Raw genomic sequence first — 22,013 nt, forward strand, 5'->3', positions numbered from 1 at the left:
TACCCGGACCCTGAGATCATCTTTTGAGGCCCTCCTTCATGTGCCGCGTCCTCGAGAGGTCCGGAGGGTGGCAACACAGGAACGGGGCCTTCTCCGCAGTGGCTCCCCGTCTGTGGGATGCTCCCCGCAGGGAATTTTGCCTGGCGCCTTCATTATACACCTTTAGGTGCCAGGCAAAAACGTTCCTTTTTAACCAGGCCTTTGGTTGATCCAATTTACATCCTATGCCCTTTTAAAATGTTTTTTTGGGGGTGGGGTGGGGGTGGGGAGGCAAAAGGCAGAAAAGGGGAAATCTATGCAGCCACAGTTGCATGTAAAATGGAAGACACTCCCCCTTCATGCTTTTGGATCTCCTTTGTTTGGGGATCCTAATAAAAAAAGGGGGGGGGACACGACAGGGTCTCTTGTTGCCCTTCCCCACCAGAGGCACCCACACGTCCCCAATTTCAAAAGGGGCTTAATTATGACCACATTCTTCCTTTTTCACCCATGGCGATTTCTTGCACAACTCAAGTGGCCGGTATCTGATACGGGAGACCAGTTTGAGAACTCGGATTTCATCCCTAGGGGCTGCGACGACTCCTCCGAAAGTTTCCCAAAGCAGCGAATCTCACTTACGTTGTCGTGGCTCAACATGACTCCCTTGGGCTGACCCGTCGTCCCCGAGGTATAGATCAGGGTGCAGCACTGGTTGGGCTTCTGGGACATGATGATTTTATCGAGCTGGTCATCGGAGATGCTGGCCCCAAGCGCCATGAACTCGCTCCACTGCACAAACGAAAGAGACAAAAGGGTAAAGGTTAAAAGGACCCCTGGACAGTTAAGTCCAGTCAAAGGAGACTATGGGGTTGTGGTGCTCATCTCGCTTTCAGGCCAAGGGAGCCGGCGTTTGTCCACAGACAGCTTTCCGGGTCATGTGACTGGCAGGACTAAACCACGTCTGGCGCAACGAGACGGAAACCAGAGCGCACGGAAACGCCATTTACCTTCCCGCCGCAGCAGTACCTATTTATCTACTTGCATTTTGTTTTCTGTTTTTTTAAAATCAATTTTTATTAAATTTTCAATTACAAGCCAATCATATCATATCAATTGTTCCAAATTATACAAATACATATCTATTAAACCAAATATTATACAAAATCATAAAATTTTTGGCTTCCCATGCTTCAAAATCTGAGGATTCTGAGTAACGATTCTTGCTGCCATTCTAGTCCAAATTCCAAATTCTTTCCCTCATTTTAGTCCAATATAATCCCGATCTTTCCCAACAAGTCTATTCTTATTTTTCTTTCTCTTGTCACAGCTTCCGAGATGATTTCAAACAAGATTTAACCCAAAGTCACTGTTTCTGAGAATTTTCTGTCCTATCTACTTGCATTTTGGGCGTGCTTTCGAACTGCTAGGTTGGCAGGAGCTGGGACAGAGCGACGGGAGCTCGCCCCGTCATGGGGATTCGAACCGCCGACCGACCTTCCGATCGGCAAGCCCAAGAGGCTCAGGGGTTTAGACCACAGCGCCACCCATCTCCTTTCTTTAACCAAGAGACACAACCGCAGCCAGGAAGAACTTGATTTAAAAGGGTCTACATTTCCATTTATACCATTTATTTAAACAAGATAAGCAGAACAAGGCGATTCCAGCCCAACTGCACTGGCAAGCTTCTGGGCCCGATCTGAAGTGCTGGTGTTAACCTATAAAGTCTTACACGGCTCAGGACCCCATTAGGGCTGAGTGATATATCTATATACCATCCCAAACCGGTTTGAAGTCCATATCATGATCTTGGTTTCTTAATTATTACCTGGCAGTATACTGTATTGGCCTGAATATAAGCCTCATTCCCCCCCCCCCAAAAAAAAATTCCGACTAAAGCGCGGCTTAAATTTGCGACCTTACAAAAACTGGCTTTTACAATATTGCTGCTGAAAGAGATATACGGTAAAACGGAATGGGGTGTGTGTGCCTGCAGAATTTAAGGGAGCAGCTTATATTTGGGTATTTTCTTTTTTCCCCTCCCCCCCCTTGAATTTTAAAGGTGTGACATATTCGGGCCAATACGGTATTGCAAATCAGGGTGCGTGTTTGTGTGCTATGCAAAAATCACGAAGCAGGGAAAAACGTGAAGCTTCACCCTTGTTCCAGACATTGTGATATATTGGTATATTGTGATGTTTAGCAAAGTTGAAAACCAGATATAGCGCTGGGAAATTGTTATGAATTGAAAAAAAAAGTTTAAACGTACTTCCCCCCACTCCACCCCCCAAAAAACAGAGTCCTTTCTCTTGGCGATAATTCAGACTTAGATTCCCAGGTGTCAGAAAAAGTTTATTTATGCATGCAACAACTGCGGCCCGTGTTTTGTTAGCCCAAAAATGGAAAAAAGAGCGAGGTCCCAACCAAAGAAGACTGGCAACTTAATTTGAGAGAATATGCACAACTTGCAGACTTAACATATACAACAGGCTTCCTCAACCTCAGCCCTCCAGATGTTTTTGGCCTACAACTCCCATGATCCCTAGCTAGCAGGACCAGTGGTCAGGGATGATGGGAATTGTAGTCTCAAAACATCTGGAGGGTCAAGGTTGAGGAAGCCTGATATAGAATAAGAAGAACATACATTTAAAGAAGACTGGAAAACGTTTGTTGAATATATGGGAAATAATTGTGTACAGCTGAAAAACGCCGGCAGCAATAAGGTAAATTCAACAGTGTAAATAAGCCTTGATGGGTGCATTAATGGAAAATCCATTGGTACAGTCGTACCTTGGTTGTCGAATGCCCCGAAACTAGTACGTTTTGGCTCCGAACGATCAAAAAACGGAAATGAATGTTCCAGTTTTTGAAGCCCAGTGTCCAGCGCCGATGCTCCCGCAGCCAATCGGAAGCAGCGCCTTGGTTTTCAAACAGTTCCAGAAGTCGAACAGACTCCAACGCCTTCTGTTCGAGAACCAAGGTACGACTATCGTTTTTGTAAAATATGCAGGGAATTAAGATGTGCAAAATGAACCATGGAAAGAGTAGAAGGGAAGTCACTGATATCTTAAGCATGTAAAAATGTTTATTTGAAATGGTAAAACAGAAAATTTAGTAAAAATTATATTAAAAAAAGAAAAGGAAACCAGATATTGCTAGTCACCTGGGCAAGGGGGCAATGCAGGAGAAGGCAGGGCCAGCAAGGTTTCAAACAGGAAAAAAGGGAGAAAAAGAAGTTGCTGGGGTTGGGCTAGATGACCCCTGGGGTTCCCTTCCAACTCTAAATCTCAATGAAGAACTCAGGGGAGGTTTAGAGAAGGTGGAACAGAAGGAAAAGAGGAGATACTCACGGTGTACAGATTTGGCATTTTCTCCTTGAGCTCTTCTCCATATTGGATGATTGCCTTCAAAAGAGGCAACTGCTTCTTAACCTAGAGCAAGAAAGATCACAGAACTGAGTGGGGGCACCTCAGAGGTCATCCATCTGAGTCCAACTCAGTGCAGGAATCTTGCAGCTTTGCGGACATTTCAATGAGGAAATCCCTGTGCTCCGATGGCTTAATACACTACAGTGGCACCTTGGTTCTCAAACACTGAAAAAAACCCAGAAGTTCTCGAACGCTTTTCGGAAGCTGAACGTCCAATGCAGCTGTCGGCTATTGTTTCCGGGGCACCTGCACCAATCAGAAGCTGTGCTTTGGTTTTCGAACATTTTGGAAGTCAAACAGACTTCCGGAATGGATTAAGTTTGGCGCTTTTGATTTTGCTATTTATTATGCATTTTTGTTTTTGAGGCTTTTTAGGTTAATTTGTTTTTGTGACTGTGTGGAACCCAGCTCAGCTACCAAGTGATTGATTGATTGTGTGACTGCGGAAATGGATAAAAGCCCCCCCCTCCAAACAATGACTATCATCAGCACAGGTAAGAAAAAAAATAACTTTAACTTTTATCATCTACAATACTGCCTTGTTTTATAGTACAGTGCATTGATTATTGCTTTCATTTTAAGGATCAAGGGTCTCGTTAGATAGTAAAATTCATGTTAAATTTCTGTTTTAGGGGTTGTTTTTCAAAGTCTGGAACGGGTTAATCCGTTTTGCATTGCTTTCTATGGGAAAGTGCGCCTTGGTTTTGGAATGCACTTCTGGAATGGATTAAGTTTGAGAACCAAGGTACCACCATAAATGCAAATTAAATGTTGTGATCGCAGTTTCCCTCGACACGGTAGGGTTTTAGGAGTTTGATTTCAACCCGGGTTACCAAATCTGGTTTTTGCGCCCCCCCCCCCCTTACGGCCCTAGAAGTATAATTTCTCAAGCTAGGGTACGCCCGAACACTCGAATGCCCACAGGATTGCAGCAAGGCCCCTTCAACCAAGCATGCCGTCTTAAGCAAATCCCAACAGGGCCATCTTAAGCAAATCCAGCGCTGTGGCACAAAGGACCCTCCAGCGCCCCCTCCCTTTCCCCAAGCTGCTCTCTCTCGCCCTGGCTCAGGGTCCCCAGCGCCACCAGCCCAGGCTTCCCACTGCCCCTCACCTGCTGTGCGCTGTCCCACTGCCAGCCCAGGTCACGCCGCCGACCCCTCTCCACCCCAGCCAAGGCAGCTCCCCGCCACCTCCCCAGCCCGGAGCCCGCATGACCCAGCGGCCACCATCCACACCAGACGAAACAAGCATGAGCGGTGATTTCCGGGTCCCGCAGTGCACCGCTTGTTCCCCGGCCGGCTGACCGGTCTACCGCTGCCTCCGCCTGAGCTCTCTCGCTGGGCTCCCAGCAGCCCGAGGAGCAGGAGGCGGTTGCCACGCCGCCACCTGTGCCCCAGGAGTGGTGGTGGTGGGGCGGCGGGCACCAGATGTGGATTAGGTCCCTCGGGAGCCGCTCCCACCGCCGCCGCTCTCGCAGGTGACAGCGGCTCGGCGGGCAGCGGCTGAGGGGATTCCTGCGGGCCGAAGGAGAGGAGGAGGCGGCGGCGGAGCCATAGGGCTCAGCCATCAGCTGTCTGGCGGGCGCAGCAGCGCCCCTGGTGGCCAGGCACCCTGGCGCATTGCGCCACCCAGCCCAGGCCTAGAGACGGCCCTGATGCCCAAGCCACAGCTCACGACTCCACGTCACCTCCAAGATTTTCTGAAGTTGCCGGTCGTTCTCCACCACGATGATATTGGCTCCACAGTTCTCTGCGACATACTGGCAGGCCTCTGGGGAGTTGGTTGTGTAAATGCCAACAGCAAAACCTCTGTGTGTGTGTGGGAAAAAGCAGAAGACCTGTAACCCGGGTGGCAACAGACATCTGAGACGTGGGTTGAACACAGAGGGACGAGGATGCAAACTTGGACACAGACCACAGCCCCGTGCCCTCTTTCCTAGCCCTCCAAATGATGAGCAACAGGCGGTTTTGAACATTTCGGGGGGTGCACAATTCAAAAGCTTCCTTTTGAGGTTGTTCTTGAGCGCTGCAAGCATTGCCAGATTTACATGTAAGCTAAACAAGCTATAGCTTAGGGCTCCACTCTCTTGGGGCCCCCCCAAAAAATGCAAAGGAAAAAACACTGGGTATACATTTCCAAAATATAAGATAAAAAAACAAATAAAACCTACAATTATTATTTCATGTTATAGCAAGTTTCTAGAGACTAGATCATTAGTTTTTGTAAACTGTGTTTCTAACGGAACTTTTGTTATTGCCAAATGCCAATGTGTTGGCATTATTGTTTGTTACGAATAAAAAAATCATTTTAAGTTCGAGCTTCATAATTATTTCATTATTAATGTACTTCTTAATTGTATTTCAGTTCAACAATTCCTTTGATAAAATACATATTTTGTTATGTGCAAATGGCTTGAGATACCTATTAGGTCCATCAATGACCATCTAGCATATATTCAACACAAAAAACAGCAGCAATTTGTTGTTGACAAAGGACAGCTGGACATAGAAAGCATAGCTGCCAAGTTATCCCTTTTTTTAAGGGATTTTCCCTTATGCTGAATAGGCTTCCTCGCGAGAAAAGGGAAAACTTGGCAGCTATGATAGAAAGGGCCCCGTTACCTTCAGTAGCTTAGGGCAGTGTTTCCCAACCAGTGTGCCTCCAGATGTTTTGGGACTACAACTCCCATCATCCCTAGCTAGCAAGACCAGTGGTCAGGAATGATGGGAGTTGTAGTCCCAAAACATCTGGAGGCACACTGGTCGGGAAACACTGGCTTAGGGCTTCAACAAACCTAAATCCGGCTTTGGCTGCAAGGATTTAAATGGAGACTTGGCGAGGATTTAAACGGAGACTCCTGCTTTTCACGCGGGTGCCGGGTTCAATTTCAGATGCCTCCAGGTAAGGCTGGAAAAGGCATCAAGTCCTTCCCTGCTCTGAAACCCCCAGAGCGCTGCTGCAAGTCAGTGTGGCAGCAGTGATCAACAGGTGGACCACTGTGGTCTGGGCTCTGCGAAAGGCATGCTATTTCAGTGAACTGCCCTGAAATCTGGTCTTCCCCAAGCGGCACAGGGTAAAGTTGTTCCGCAGAGCAAGTTGGAAGCCCGGCAGGTGGGAAAGGGAGGCAACTAAACAAATTTAGTTAGGCATCCCAAGTGGCCCATCTTAAGGCAGCAGGAATCCTTCGATGAGCCAAGGGATTAGAAGCGAGCAGGTTTCTCAAGTTGATGGGACTATGCCGAAATGGCAAAAATGACCGGGGAAAAAAAATCAGAAATCAGGAAGACTGAAATTTTAATAAGGAATTGGGGGGGGATTATAATCCAGGCATAGGCAAAGTCGGCCCTCCAGATGTTTGGGACTACAACTCCCATCATCCCTGACCACTGGTCGTGTTAGCTAGGGATGATGGGAGTTGTAGTCCCAAAACATCTGGAGGGCTGAGCTTGCCTATGCCTATCGCACACTTCTTCAGATACACTGAAACAGAAGTGTATCTGAAGAAGTGTGCATGCACACGAAAGCTCCTACCTATGACAAACTTAGTTGGTCTCTAAGGTGCTACGGGAAGGAATTTTGTTGTTGTTGTTGTTTTGACTACGTCAGACCAACACGGCTACCTAGCTGTAACCTATCTTAAAAACCATTGTAAACAGCTAAAACCCTTCGTGGGATTGGAACAAGTTTAATGGTGAATTTTGGATATCATGGAGATGTAAAAGATTTGGACTGTATTATAAAAGATGCAGGAGGAAATGATTGACAATAGGTTCCACAAAGGGGAGGGGGGGAAGTCCTAGAGATTCTATGGAACCTTGTTTTTATATTGTTGGTTGATAGGAGATTGAAAAATTTAAATTTGAAAAAAAACACAAATAAATTTACAAAAAAGAAAAGAAGAAACAGCAAGGAGGTTCTAGTCCCGTTCGGAGTTACGCTTCCTCTTTCAGAATGGTCAAACTCACCCAGCCAGAATCGCTCCGATGTCTGCTATGAACCATTCGGCGGAATTGAATCCCAGAATGCCAACCCCATGAAAGCGTTCCAGGCCCAACTGCAACACAAAGAGGAGAGACTCGGGTAAGACAGCATCTTCCCAAACGCACCCATTTTTTGGCAAAGATGTTTAGGAAAGAAAGTAACAGATGTTGGAGATGTAAGGAAAAGGAAGGAACATTTTATCATATGTGGTGGGAATGCAAATGCATTAAAAAACATTGGGAAGTGATGTGGGTAAATGCCAGGATCTGTCCAGGTCTTCTTAGGCCCCTATGCCTGGGCAGGACGTCTGGAACACCTTCAGCATACACCCGGGAATCATGGACTCATAACTGGGCTTTATGAGCACCAAATCAGCAGTGAACAGCAGAAGCATTTGTAGAGGTTTCAAAACATTCCTCATTTATTTCTATTAACTACTGCATATTTACAGATCTGACTTTGTGAGTGTTACAGCCTCTCACTTAGCCATCTTGTCTACAGAAGATATTAAACTGCACACAGCACACAGCAGAGAGCAGAGTCAGGAATGAAAAACAACAAAGTAACAATTCCTAACTGTTCCCTCCCAACAGCAGATATCACCAGATTTTCAGAATGGGAGGGGTGAAAATGCTCACAACCTCCCCCTTTTCATTCTGACCATTATGAAAATCTAGCACAAAAGCAATTTCTTTACATATATACCAAGTTGTTCCTTATTAACAGCTTTAGTCAAAGCATCAGCAGGTATTTCTTTCCCTGGCATATATGAGACTTTTACAACTCCCTTCTGAATGCATTCTCTGGCACGGTGCAATTTGATTAGCAAATGTTTTGTTCTTTGCTTGCACCCTTCTGAATGGATTAGTTCTATGCAGGCTTTGTTGTCCTGATAAACTTGAACTGGACAACAAATTTTTACTCTCATATCCTCACATAGTTGCAACAACCACTCTACATTCATGAGGGAAAAATTTAAAGCGTTGAGTTCTGCTTCACATGAACTCATGCTTATTGTTGCCTGTTTCTTACAAGACCAATCAAATAGGCACTGATTGTACAAATAACACACACCTGAGGTGCTCTTGCCATCAGTTGTATCACTGCCAAAACTGGCATCGGCATAGATCTCAAGACCTCCAGATTTTTGGCTAGTAAGCTTCAACCTGTAATGCATAGTGCCTTTTAAATACCTAACTATGCGTTTCAGTGCCTTCCAGTCTTGCACTGTAGGTTGATTTACATATCTGCTGAGCAAATTTACGCTAACAGCAATGTCTGGTCTTGTGCACCTTGCTATAAAACTAAGTTTACCCAAAACACTTCTGAACAATGTAGTGTCAGGAAAAACATTAGCATTAGTATCATGTTGGTACCCTGTGACCATGGGGGTGTCTACAGAATTGGCATCTGTCAGATTTAATTTTTCAATCACATCATTGATCTTACGTGATTGATGCAGCAAAACATCACCTTGCTTATTTCTCTCTACTTCCAGTGAGAGATAATTGCTGACTTCCCCTAGGTCTTTCATATCAAAATGCTTTTGCAGTTTTGCAAGAGTGGTTTTGTAAATATTTGCATCCTTCCAGAAAAACAAAATATCATCCACAAAACAAATGCAGTACAATTTGTGCTGGTTAGATTCTTTAACAAAAACACAAGAATCAGCCTTTCCTTGCTGGAAACCTAAGGAAAACAGCACTTCTGTCAGCTTAGTGTGCCAGCATCGAGCACTTTGTTTTAGACCATACAGGGATTTTTTTAATTTACACACCATTCCCTTTTTTATCTGCACTCCGTCTGGCGGTGACATGTAAATACTCTCATTGAGAATTCCGTACAAAAACGCAGTATTTACGTCGTGATGAGATATGGTCATGCCCTCTTCTGCAGCAATTTTCATCAACAGCCTAACTGTCTCAAATTTGACTGTCGGTGAATATGTCTCATGATAGTCCTGATCAGGAACTTGAGAAAAACCACGTGCAACTAATCTGGCTTTATATCTGACCACTTTACCAGTCTGATCAGTCTTGGTTTTGTAAATCCACCTGCTGTCTACAAGTTTCATGCCTGGTTCTACTGGAACCAATTCCCACGTGTCATTTTGCTTTAGGGAATTCAATTCAGCTTTCATGGCATTAAGCCAAGGTTCGGCATCTTTTTCAGGTAAATTTTGAACCTCTTTGTAGTTAGTTGGTTCAAAAACTGAGTTTGGATTGCTAGTGGCAGCCATATCTGAAATAGCAGCTTTAGCAAATTCTTTAGAAAATCGTTTAGGTGCTTGTCCCTTGGTAGTTCTCTCAGATCTACGCAATACTCTGGGATCCTCTGGGTCTGGTTCCTCCTCCTTGGGAGAATGGTGACCTGTATCTGGCAAAGATTCTACCTCTAGATCAGTGTCAGACCCATCTGATTTCTTAAAAGAGGTCTTTTCATTCTGATCATCTGTATCAGTGTCAGAATCTGTGCTACCATCAGCATCAATTACAGGTTTTGCCTCTTTGTTAATTGGTTTCACCACCTCATCATCTGAAATGGGATGACATTGAAAAATGCCAACTTTGTCCCATTTTGGATTACAATCCATGCTTCTGGTCAGCCTAATTGTGTTTGTGTCTGTCATCAGCACACGATAAGAACCTTTTTCATAACCTAGAAAAATGCCATGTTGACCAGATTTGCTCAGTTTGTCACCTTGCAGAGTGTGCACCCAAACTTCAGAACCGAAAATTTTTAAATGTTTTACAAACGGTTTCCTTTTGAACAGCATTTCGTATGGGGTGCAATCAATGGCTGATTGATATCTGCGGTTGTAAATATAGGTGAAACACGATAGAGCTTCAGCCCAAAAGGGGTTGGGTAGGCCTGAATCATGCAACAGAGTTTTAATTCCTTGTTGCAAGGTCTGGTTTACTCTTTCACATAAACCATTCTGCCATGGAGATCTGGGCGTGGCAGTCATGTGCTCTATGCCCTGTTCAGCAGTAAAGTTTTCAAACTGTTCTGAACAAAATTCTCCACCCCTGTCAGTAAAAAGACAACGTACATGCTCATCGTGAACATTCCTGAGCCATGCACAAAATTTTTGAAACTTAGAGAAGGCTTCAGACTTCTTTTGTAACATATAGACCCAAACATATCTAGAATAGGCATCTATCAGAACCAAAAAATAACATGAGTTTCCTCTAGAGAGCGCTAGAGGTCCAACCAAGTCTGCATGCACAATCTCATAAGGTTTCTTAACCTCCCTCCCAGATTTTGTACCTTTGGGAGCTTGCTTAATTTTGTTCTCTGCACATGAGACACATTTCATATGATAAGGACACTTTTGAACTTTCATGCCCTCAACCATATTTTGCATTTTACCTACTGCCTGGAAATGCAAATGACCAAACAAACGATGATAATCATGAATACAATGGTTATGCAATTTCTCATTCTTATCTACTGATATATTACAGCACGCCTTTTCAGTTTCTTTAGTTGCTCCAGCAGCTGTACCTGTAACAAAAGGCAATACATATAAACCATCAACACACTTAGCATAAAGAATGAGTTTGTTGTCTCGAAGAATTTCACACCGAGAGTTTGCAAACACCACTTTAAATCCTTGAGCGTCTAGCTGAGAAACACTCAAGAGATTATCCTGCAAATGAGGAGCATACATAACATTTTTAACTGTTGCATTAAGGCTCTGCAAAGAAACCGTTCCCTGAGCCAAACTTTTAATAGTCGTTCCATCCGCTTGATGAATTGCTCCTCCCTGTTTCTCAAGATGAAGAAAGAGATTTTTATCATTGGCCACGTGCCTTGTGGCTCCTGAGTCGACAACAAAAACAGAACGTGTGAGTTGATTAGAACTGCGTGAAATCAAAGCCTTTGATGCAGCTGGCCCTTGGGGTTTTCGGCCTCCTCCCCCTTTGCCTTTGAAGTTGCCCTTCTTCTTTGAAGAGTTTTTACACTGATTTTTAAAATGGCCGACCTCTCCGCAAGAAAAACAGCGGCGCATTTTAAGAGCTTTTGCAACACTTTCACTTTCCCCTGTTGAAGGCTTGTAGGCATTTCCAACAGCCTTGTCCCTGCTTTCTCTAGCAGTCTGTCTGCGATCCCACTCATTCAAGAGCACGCTAGACACATAATCTTCTGTTAGACGGTCATTGGGCAAAGACGACAATTGAGCAGCTACAGCATCATAAGATTCATCCAAACTGTTTATGATAAGCATTGCAAAAACAGCTTCTGAAATATTTAAGTCTCGCTGGACAAGATCCTGTCTGAGACGTTTTAATTGGGCTAGATGGCTGGGCAAATCACCATCTTTCTGCAATTCCAGCCTACACAGCTTTTTAAAGAAAAGCACACTGGATCCTGCATTTTGTCTTAGATGCATATCTCGAAGTTTATTCCAAACAGCCCGTGCAGTCTGCTGGTTCTCCAAGTTGACCAACAACTGGTCCTGGACACTCAGAATAATTGTCCCCCTGGCTCTCATGTCTGCCTCATGCCACGCTGGCCATCCATCATCATCCTCATTAGGGGGGTCATCTTCTATAATATGGTAAAGCTTTTCCCTTTGTAAAAGTGCTTTCATTTTGACCTGCCATGTAGGATAGGTCTCTGGTGTAAGGAGAGGAAAAGATAGAGACATCTGGCCAGAATGTGCAGAAGCCATGCCTGTGTTTAGTTAACAGCAAGACACTTCCCTTCATGCACCCCAAATACTCTTGACTCTCTCAGCAACTTCTCTCCCCACTCAGCACAATTAACAGGCAAACTGGAAAAGCGTCTCTGCTGTCTTCCTGGCAGCCAGCAACATACCTTTCTGTAAATCAAACAGCAGCTTGAAAAACAGCTTCAGCTCACAGCTCAACTCCGATGTGCAGCATCAGATGGAAATGGATCAGAAACATCCAATTATCCAACCATCAATAGCCATCTGCAACCACCAGTCTGCTACCAGCAACCATCCGCCTGCTACCATATGTGGGTAAATGCCAGGATCTGTCCAGGTCTTCTTAGGCCCCTATGCCTGGGCAGGACGTCTGGAACACCTTCAGCATACACCCGGGAATCATGGACTCATAACTGGGCTTTATGAGCACCAAATCAGCAGTGAACAGCAGAAGCATTTGTAGAGGTTTCAAAACATTCCTCATTTATTTCTATTAACTACTGCATATTTACAGATCTGACTTTGTGAGTGTTACAGCCTCTCACTTAGCCATCTTGTCTACAGAAGATATTAAACTGCACACAGCACACAGCAGAGAGCAGAGTCAGGAATGAAAAACAACAAAGTAACAATTCCTAACTGTTCCCTCCCAACAGCAGATATCACCAGATTTTCAGAATGGGAGGGGTGAAAATGCTCACAAGTGATATACAATGAATTGTAAAAAAAAAATCATTGATTTTTATCCACCCTGCAATGAACTGAAAAAAAAATTGTTTGAAATAACTTTTGTTAAAAAAAACCAGAAGCCTTTTTGTTAGGAATTGCAGGTGCAGAGATACTGAAGGAACTGAAAATAGTGTTTATATATGCTACAACAGCTGCAAGGATGCTTCTTGCCCAGAGTTGGAAAGACGACAAGATATCTACTAGGGTGGACCGGCAGATGAAATTATTGGACTACGCAGAGATGGCAAGACTAATTGGGAAAACCAGAAGCCAGGAGGATCAAAACTTCAATAAAGGATGGGACAAATATACATATAGTATCTGAAAGACCACTGTAAACACTTGCAACTCTTGGGCAGGTTTTAAATAGCTCTTGCAATGTTACGCAGATTTTGGATACAATGGAGGACTGTAAATTAGATGGACTTATAAAACACAGTTTTTTTAAAAAAAAATTTATTCAAAGAACCCACGGAGGGGAGGAGGGAAGTCTTCAGATTTGCAAGAATTTTGTGTGATTTCTATTATTTGTGATTATGAGTGTGAACGGAGTTGTAAAATCGAACAAAAATTATATATAGAAAAGAGAATATACAGTTTCTGCCCTCAAAAGAGGCCGCCCGTTTGTGGTGGCTTAAATACGCTATCAGAGCAATTTTATTATTTATACCCCCGCCTGTGTGGCTGGGTTTCCCCCAACTAAACAGAGACTGGGAAGCTCTAGGTCCCAAATTCTCAGAGAGTTGGGCAAGCCTGGGGCCATTTATCTACTGTATCTTTTAGCCTGGCCTACCTTGCAGGATCCCTGTGAAGGTAAAGGGAAGAAGATGGGGGATCAAAAAAAAAGAGATGCTTTGTCCCCACAAACCCCCAAACCTTTAGAAAGCTCTTGGCGGCTCCCCGGCATTCCTGGTAGTATTGCTTGTAAGTGATTTTGGTCCATTTGCCATCCTTCTTGGAGGACAGGGCGGGATAGTCGCCAAACTGAGCGACGGAGTTCAGAAGAAGTTCATTAATCGTGATGGGGGTCTCACACCCGATTCCGCTTTCGTCCATCCTCAGCAGAACTTCCCCATCCCTTTTGGAGGTCCATATTCCTACAGAAGGGGAAGCTGGGGTGTCCATGGGAGAGAGAACAAGATGGAGGGGGGAAAAACAGGGGCCATAAAAAAAGTATTAAATGGGCAGCCTAAACAAGTCCTTCAAGCATTAAAATGGGCATCATAGGAATCCTGGCTAATGGATCATCAACTGTTCTGACTTGCGGGTTTTTATATACAGTGGTACCTTGGGTTCTCAAACTTAATCCGTTCCATAAGTCCGTTCCAAAAACAAAGCGTTCCAAAATCGAGGCGCGCTTTCCCATAGAAAGGAATGCAAAATGGATTAATCCGTGCCAGACTTTTAAAAACAACCCCTAAAGCAGCAATTTGACATGAATTTTACTATCCAACAAGACCACTGATGCATAAAATGAAAGCAATAAACAATGTACTGCAGTCACATAATCAGTAGCTGAACTGGGATCCACACAGTCAAAGAAAGAGCCGCAAAAACTAAAACTCAAAATAAATAGCAACAACAGACGGAGGTGGGCAGGAGCTGGGACCAAGCAACGGGAGCTCACCCCGTTGCAGGGATTCTAACCACCGACCTTCTGATCAGCAAGCCCTAGACCAGGGGTCAGCAAACTTTTTCAGTAGGGGGCCGCTCCACTGTCCCTCAGACCTTGTGGGGGGCCGGACTATATTTTGAAAAAAAAATATGAATGAATTCCTATGCCCCACAAATAACCCAGAGGTGCGTGGGTTGCTGGTGTTAGCATAAATCCTATACATGGATCATCAGCTGCATGTGACTGACTGATTGTTTACATATGACTGCTGGATATAACCCGATCTCCTGTCATGTGATGCTCTTTCTTCACACTTTGCTTTCGCTTCTGACTGAGAGGAGATGGCAGAACGCTTCTGCATCTCACTGTGGTTAAACCACTGAGCCTAGGGCTTGCTGATCAGAAGGTCGGCGGTTCGAATCCCTGTGACGGGGTGAGCTCCCGTTGCTTGGTCCCAGCTCCTGCCAACCTAGCAGTTCGAAAGCACGTCAAAATGCAAGTAGATAAATAGGAACCGCTACAGCGGGAAGGTAAACGGCGTTTCCATGTGCTGGTTTGCCAGAAGCGGCTTTGTCATGCTGGCCACATGACCTGGAAGCTATACGCCGGCTCCCTCGGCCAATAATGTGAGATGAGCACGCAGCCCCAGAGTCGGTCACGACTGGACCTAATGGTCAGGGGTCCCTTTACCTTTATAATAAAGTAGTTTAGCAACTACAAAATGTGTGCTGTCTTCTTTAACCAGAGGGGTCGCAGCACAAGAACACTGGGCTGTGGGCCTAGTATTCTAACAGCTGGTACCCGGGGCGGGGAAAGTGTTTCGCCCCCCTGGTGGACTGGGCAGCCGGGCTGGAGGTGCACGCTGTTGGGCGGGGGCGGGTAGTGGGCACAACCCTGCCCCATTGTATTGCAGGGAGAAATCCAGAACTGAAGCACGGCGCCATCAGAGGTTGGGGATGACGCCTGAATGTCTTCTGCCTGCCCGGATGCTGCTCTGCAGGAACTCAGCCACGCAGCCTCGATAAGGGAGCCTGCCGTGCCCCTCTCAGAATTCTGCACCTACACCACTGTCTCAAACCCGGCTTGCCCCCCCCCCCCAGCGTGCAACAGACACACCAGAAACCTTTTGCCTACCTTTGGACCGGAACATCTCTGCCGCTGGCGAATCTGCTTCTTCTGCCGCTGGTGGTGGGTGGTGGTTTTCAAAGCTGCGGAGGGGACAAGACAAAACAGATCACTGCAGCAATGCGACCCGAACCAGATTAAGTTGTTTTTCACCACATTCCCTGAACGGTATCCCCACCCCAACCCACCCTGGGGCACTATTTAATCTTTCGCGAAAGTGGGATTTCAGGCACAGTCCTCTCTGTCGGAGGACGCCTTTCTGCAAAAAAATATAGAGGGATTTTTGCTCTAATTTACTGATGGGGAGCAGGATCCTCCGCAATCTACCGTGTTTCTCCAAATACAAGACACTGTCTTATATTTTTCCCTCAACACCCCCCCCCAACCACTATGGCTTATTTTCAGGGGATGTCTTATTTTTTTTATTAAGTACGGTGCAGTTTAACCTACAAGGTTAAACTGCCTATCACTATGGCTTATATTCCTTGAATGCTTAAAAATCCTGCTATGGCTTATTTTATGGCTACGTCTTATTTTCGGAGAAACAGGGTAGTTACTAGAAGCAAAACAGCAATATAAAAGCAGCCTGGTAAAACTTCAAAAAGGTGTTTTTTTTTCTTTTTAAGTCAAAGGAACCAATAAGCTTCCTTTAATAATTTTTTTAAAAAGCCAGGATGCATCCTAGAGGGCCCCCCCCAAACTGCCTTCAACATTTTAAAAAAATGATATAAAAATTATACATAGAAATAAATAAAAATCAAAATTATTATTTTATCTGGCTCCCCAGCCACTCTGGGCGGCTTTCAACAGGATATTAAAAACACAATAAAACATCATTAAAAACACAATAAAACATTGTTTGCAAACATTGCAAAGCTGCGCTCAGGTTATGCAAAGCTGCCCCTTTTCCACGACCCAAGGCGCACTTGCACCAGGCCCCCTCGCCATGTTGCAAAAGAAAAGCATCTTGTATAAACAATGATGCCTCAACCTGTGCTAGCAAAAGAAATGGGGGGGAGGGGGGAGACTGATCATGCCAGTGTTTAGCCACAGACGCACCCTGCCTCCTCGCTGCTCCCAACTCTCCGAAACGGAAGCTGGGTGATGTTCTGTCTTCAAGCGCCTTCTTCCCATGTCAATGTGGCATATTTCGTCCCCCTCTTTCAGGCTGTGGGGAGGGAACAAGTGCCGCGGGGATATTTCCTTCCTCCGTTCTTTTCTGGCACCGGCCTTTGGAAAGCTTGCCCCCTCCCCCTGCCCGCTCCCCCCCAGGGTGTTTCTCCGGCAGAGGTCTTCCTGCCACTGCAGGCCAAAGGGGACCCCCCCCCTTCTAGAATGCTGCGCTTGTGATGTCGCCGCCAGAACCTCAGCCTCCCGTGTCCCAGGGTTCCACCCTTTGTGGGTCCTGCAGACCTAGTAGCAGTGCAGTCCGAAGCCACAAGGCAACACATTCGAGAGCAGGGATTGATCGCCGGAAAGACAACAGGAGCATGCATCGCCAGACATAGCTCAGTCGGTAAAGCATGAGACACCCGCTCTCAGGGGCGTGGGTTCGAGACCTACGTTGTGCGACTGTCTGGATGTGGTCAGAGGATGGGGGGCGGCTAACAGATTGAGGTTGAATCCTGACTCAAGACGGAAGTATTGTTTTGGGGCATGGAGCAGGCAGGTTTGGAGGACTCCCTGGTCCTGAATGGGATGACTGTGCCCCTGAAGGACCAGGTGCGCAGCCTGGGAGTCATTTTGGAATCACAGCTGTCCATGGAGGCACAGGTCAATTCTGCGTCCAGGGCGGCTGTCCACCAGCTCCATCTGGTACGCAGGCTGAGACCCTCCCTGCCCGCAGACTGTCTCGCCAGAGTGGTGCATGCTCTGGTTATCTCCTGATTGGACTGCTGCAATGCGCTCTATGTGGGGCTACCTTGGAAGGTGACCCAGAAACGACAACTAATCCAGAATGCAGCAGCAGTCCCAGGAAGAATGTGTACAAAAACTTACGGAATATGCAGAAATGGCGAAACTTACTGGAAGAATAAGAAATTGATATAAAGTTTTTATAAAAGACTGCAGATGTTTTTTTTTGAGTATTTACAGATAAATTGTAAACAGATGAGAACATTGGCAGGATCATTGCAATAACCTGAAGTTTCGCAAGAATAAGCCGAATCAGCAAATTAAGTTAATCTGGATATGTAGAAGATATTAAAAATAAATTTAAGGAACCACAGAAAGAGGGGGAAGGAAGTCACGTTTTGAAATGTCCAATTGATTGTAGAATTAGTGAAATGTATAAACCTGAAAAGTATAAATAAATAAAATTATATATGTAAAAAAAGTGCTGCAGAACCAAGTTTGGGGAACTGAGCTAAAAGGACCAATTGGCCCGATGTTCCACGAAACAGCCTTCCTGTGTTCCGAAGTAAAACCATTCTTTCCACCCACGCATCCTGCGCCTCTCCACTGTCATCTGACAAAGTTGACTCGGTCCCACAAATAGCTCAAAGCCACAAAAATGTGGCTGAAGGTTTTCAAGTAGGACAAGATTCCTTTGTTGCCTTCATCAGCCCCTCAGATCTCAAGAGAAGGGAACATTGAGAAATTGAGCTGATTTATGGTGCGTTGAGGAAGAGAGAGGTTGGCCAGCTTTTCCCAAGATGCCACAGGCACCAAGAGCACGCAACCTTCCCTGGAAAATGTTGATTGAACCCCAGCGGCATAAGAATTCCTTCTTGGGATTGAAAGAATTCTCTCCTCTTAAAAATATGAATGGTCCATGTCACCATTAAGAAACAGGCCAATATGTACGCGGGCCGCCCTTGGATCAAGTGACTTTTCTTCTTTTAAGTTCTTTTCTTCTTTTAAGTTCTCAAAGCTCTTAACTGAGCTCAAGGTTGTCCTCTGAACGAGCCAGATGTTTAACTGAAAATTGATCACAACCAGTCCATCCTTTGAAAAATAAGACTTTAGAGCCGTCTTGCCCAGAAATGGCAACTAGACATTCCTTTTTGGCAACTGTAACCTTGGTTTAAGGAGACATTTGGTGACTAGCTTATATATCTGAGTTTCTAGTAGTAGTAGTAGTAGTAGTAGTAGTAGTAGTAGTAATAATTTATCATAATTTATCATTCATATCCCACCCATCTGGCTGGGCTTCCCCAGCCACTCTGGGCAGCTTCCAACAAAATATTAAAAATACAATACAGCATCAAACATTAAAAACTTCCCTAAGGAGGGCTGCCTTCAGATGTCTTCTAAAAGTCTGATAGTTGTTTATTTCCTTGACATCTGACAGGAGGGCGTTCCACAGGGCGGGTGCCACCACCGAGAAGGCCCTCTGCCTGGTTCCCTGCAACCTCTCTTCTCGCAGGGAGGGAACCGCCAGAAGGCCCTCGGAGCTCGACCTCTGTGTCCAGGCTGGAAGATGGGAGTGAAGACACTCCTTCAGGTATACTGGGAGAAACCTTTCTTAAATCTTGGAGGAATTAGAGGACCACTGAAGGTTAATAGGCATGATGGTTATTCTCTTCCAAACACCACTTGCTGGAAACCGCAGGAGGGGAGAATTCTTTTGTGCTGGTTTCCCCCTGGTTGGCCACTGTGAGAACAGGATGCTGAACATGGACGTGATCCTGCAGGCTGTTCTTAAGGGGGTTGATTTCAAATATCACCCCCCCTACAGGAGGTGGGTTTAGATGTGAACATTCTTTAACGTGGTCCCGGTGGAAGGCAGGGCCAGGGGTGGAGACGCTCCTTCAGGTATACAGAGCTGAGGCCGTTTAGGGCTTTCAAGGTCAGCACCAACCCTTTGAATTGTGCTCAGAAATGTACTGGGAGCCAATGTAGATCTTTCGGGACCAGTGTTATATGGTCTTGGCGGCCGCTCCCAGTCCCCAGTCTAACTACCACATTCTGGATTAGTTGCAGTTTCCAGGTCATCTTCAAAGGCAGCCCCATGGAGAGTGCATGGCAGTAGTCCAAGTGGGGGATAACCAGAGCATGGACCGCTCTGGAGAAACAGTCTGCAGGCAGGGAGGGTCATAGAATCATAGAATCATAGAATCTTAGAGTTGGAAGAGACCACAAGGGCCATCCAGTCCAACCCCCTGCCAAGCAGGAAACACCATCAAAGCATTCCTGACAGATGGCTGTCAAGCCTCTGCTTAAAGACCTCCAAAGAAGAAGACTCCATCACACTCCTTGGCAGCAAATTCCACTGCCGAACAGCTCTTACTGTCAGGAAGTTCTTCCTAATGTTTAGGTGGAATTTTCTTTCTTGTAGTTTGAATCCGTTGCTCCGTGTCCGCTTCTCTGGAGCACCAGAAAACAACCTTTCTCCCTCCTCTCTATGACATCCTTTTATATATTTGAACATGGCTATCATATCACCCCTTAACCTTCTCTTCTCCAGGCTAAACATACCCAGCTCCCTAAGCCGTTCCTCATAAGGCATCGTTTCCAGGCCTTTGACCATTTTGTTTGCCCTCTTCTGGACACGTTCCAGCTTATCAGTATCCTTCTTGAACTGTGGTGCCCAGAACTGGACATAGTACTCCAGGTGAGGTCTGACCAGAGCAGAATACAGTAGTACTATTACTTCCCTTGATCTAGATGCTATACTCCTATTGATGCAGCCTGGGTACCAGATGGAGCTAACACCGATTCCAGGATCCATGTCTCCTTTTGGGAATGAGGCACAGCGGAGACTGTCTTATCTTTAGTATACAGTGGTATCCAGGGTTAAGAACTTAATTCGTTCTGGAGGTCCGTTCTTAACCTGAACGTGTTCTTAACCTGAGGTACCACTTTAGCTAATGGGGCCGCCGCCGCAGCGCGATTTCTGTTCTCACCCTGAAGCAAAGTTCTTAACCCGAGGTACTATTTCTGGGTTAGCAGAGTCTGTAACCTGAAGCGTCTGTATCACGAGGTACCACTGTATATGGTTTCTTGACACATATATACAACCTGATCCTAAGACAGAGGGGCTCATGGCATGAAAAGCCCAAGAAGGTATTGCTTCTCCCATAGCCACAGCCTGGGATTCCCAGAAAAATCAGGCATGGCTCCATGTTGTCTCGGCCTCAACTCTGCCTTTTGTCTTTCCAAAGCACCTGCTAGCCGAGGGATGCGGGGGGGGGGGGGAGGATATATTTGTTTTCTGGCACAGAGCCAGTTCCTTTGTTACCTTGACAACCCACACTTAGGCCATTCCCAATTAACTTGTCTGATTGCTCCAGCGATTGGATCCTTGTTTCCGGGAATTAAAAGGCACTCGGGCATACAGCCTAACCGCAACCCCCATGCATCAAACATACAATATTTAATAAAAAAAAATTCCTTCAGTAGCACCTTAAAGACCAACTAAGTCTTTTTATTTTGGTATGAGCTTTCGTGTGCATGCACACTTCTGAAGTGTGTGTCTGAAGAAGTGTGCATGCACACGAAAGCTCATACCAAAATAAAAACTTAGTTGGTCTTTAAGGTGCTACTGAAGGAATTTTTTTTATTTTGCTTCGACTCAGACCAACACAGCTACCTACCTGTAACTAGAACAATATTTAAGATTGCTCGTTTGGAAACCCACCAACCTCAGTAATCCGAGTACCAAGAGTTTGTCATGACTGCACCATGGCTACAGACACTCGCTTAGAAGAAACATGATTAATAGAATCATAGACTTGGAGGGTCATCTAGTCCAACCCCCTGCAATGCAGGAATTCCTCAGCTAAAGCATCCATGACAGATGTCCATCTAACCTCTGCTTTAAAATCTCCAGGGAAGGAGAGTCCACAGCCTCCCGAGGGAGACCATTCCACTGTGATCTTGGAGGGCGTGTGTGCCAAAAATTACACAAACCTGAGCTACATACGCTTCTCAAGTCAAGGGGGAAGAAACCTCAAAAACCTCTCAATGAGAACTGAGCATGCTGAATTGTCACACAACGTTTATAGCTAAAGCCTCTCTAGATCATCTTCAAGGGCAGCCAAACTCTGGTCACCTTAAGGTTAGATTACTGCCAATGCATTAGACCAGGCATCCCCAAACTTCGGCCCTCCAGATGTTTTGGACTACAATTCCCCTCTTCCCTGACCACTGGTCCTGCTAGCTAGGGATTATGGGAGTTGTAGGCCAAAACATCTGGAGGGCCGCAGTTTGGGGAGGCCTGCATTATACATAGGGCTGCCTTGGAAGACGGTTCGGAAACTTCAGCCGGTGCAGAATTCAGCGGCCAGGTTGCTCACTGGGGCAAGGCAGTTTGAGCATATTGCACTGATCCTGGTCTGGCTGCACTGCCTACCAATGAGTTTCCGGGCCCAATTCAAAGTGCTGGTTTTGACTTATAAAGCCTTAAATGGCTCAGGACTGCAATACCTCAAGGACCGCCTCTTTCCATATGAACCTACCCGGACCCTGAGATCATCTTCCGAGGCCCTTCTTCGTGTGCCTCCTCCTCAAGAGGTCCGGTCCGGAGGGTGGCAACATG

At 45.6% G+C, this 22,013-nt stretch overlaps 1 protein-coding gene across 3 annotated transcripts in view; it reads right to left on the minus strand.

The window, feature by feature from the left end:
• The window catches only part of ACSBG2 (acyl-CoA synthetase bubblegum family member 2), a 57,491-nt gene that overhangs the window by 21,693 nt on the left and 13,785 nt on the right, over positions 1 to 22,013 (minus strand). For all 3 annotated transcript variants that reach the window (XM_060275362.1, XM_035117923.2, XM_035117922.2), the window contains exons 3-8: positions 15,542 to 15,615; positions 13,669 to 13,904; positions 7,370 to 7,458; positions 5,092 to 5,212; positions 3,327 to 3,407; positions 619 to 768 (exon numbers count right to left, since the gene is read on the minus strand). In XM_060275362.1, the coding sequence (XP_060131345.1) occupies positions 619 to 768; positions 3,327 to 3,407; positions 5,092 to 5,212; positions 7,370 to 7,458; positions 13,669 to 13,904; positions 15,542 to 15,615 (751 nt within the window). The remainder of the gene's footprint in view (positions 1 to 618; positions 769 to 3,326; positions 3,408 to 5,091; positions 5,213 to 7,369; positions 7,459 to 13,668; positions 13,905 to 15,541; positions 15,616 to 22,013) is intronic.

This window comes from Zootoca vivipara, chromosome 6, assembly GCF_963506605.1.
Source record: "Zootoca vivipara chromosome 6, rZooViv1.1, whole genome shotgun sequence".
In the NCBI taxonomy this organism is placed as follows: domain Eukaryota; kingdom Metazoa; phylum Chordata; class Lepidosauria; order Squamata; family Lacertidae; genus Zootoca; species Zootoca vivipara.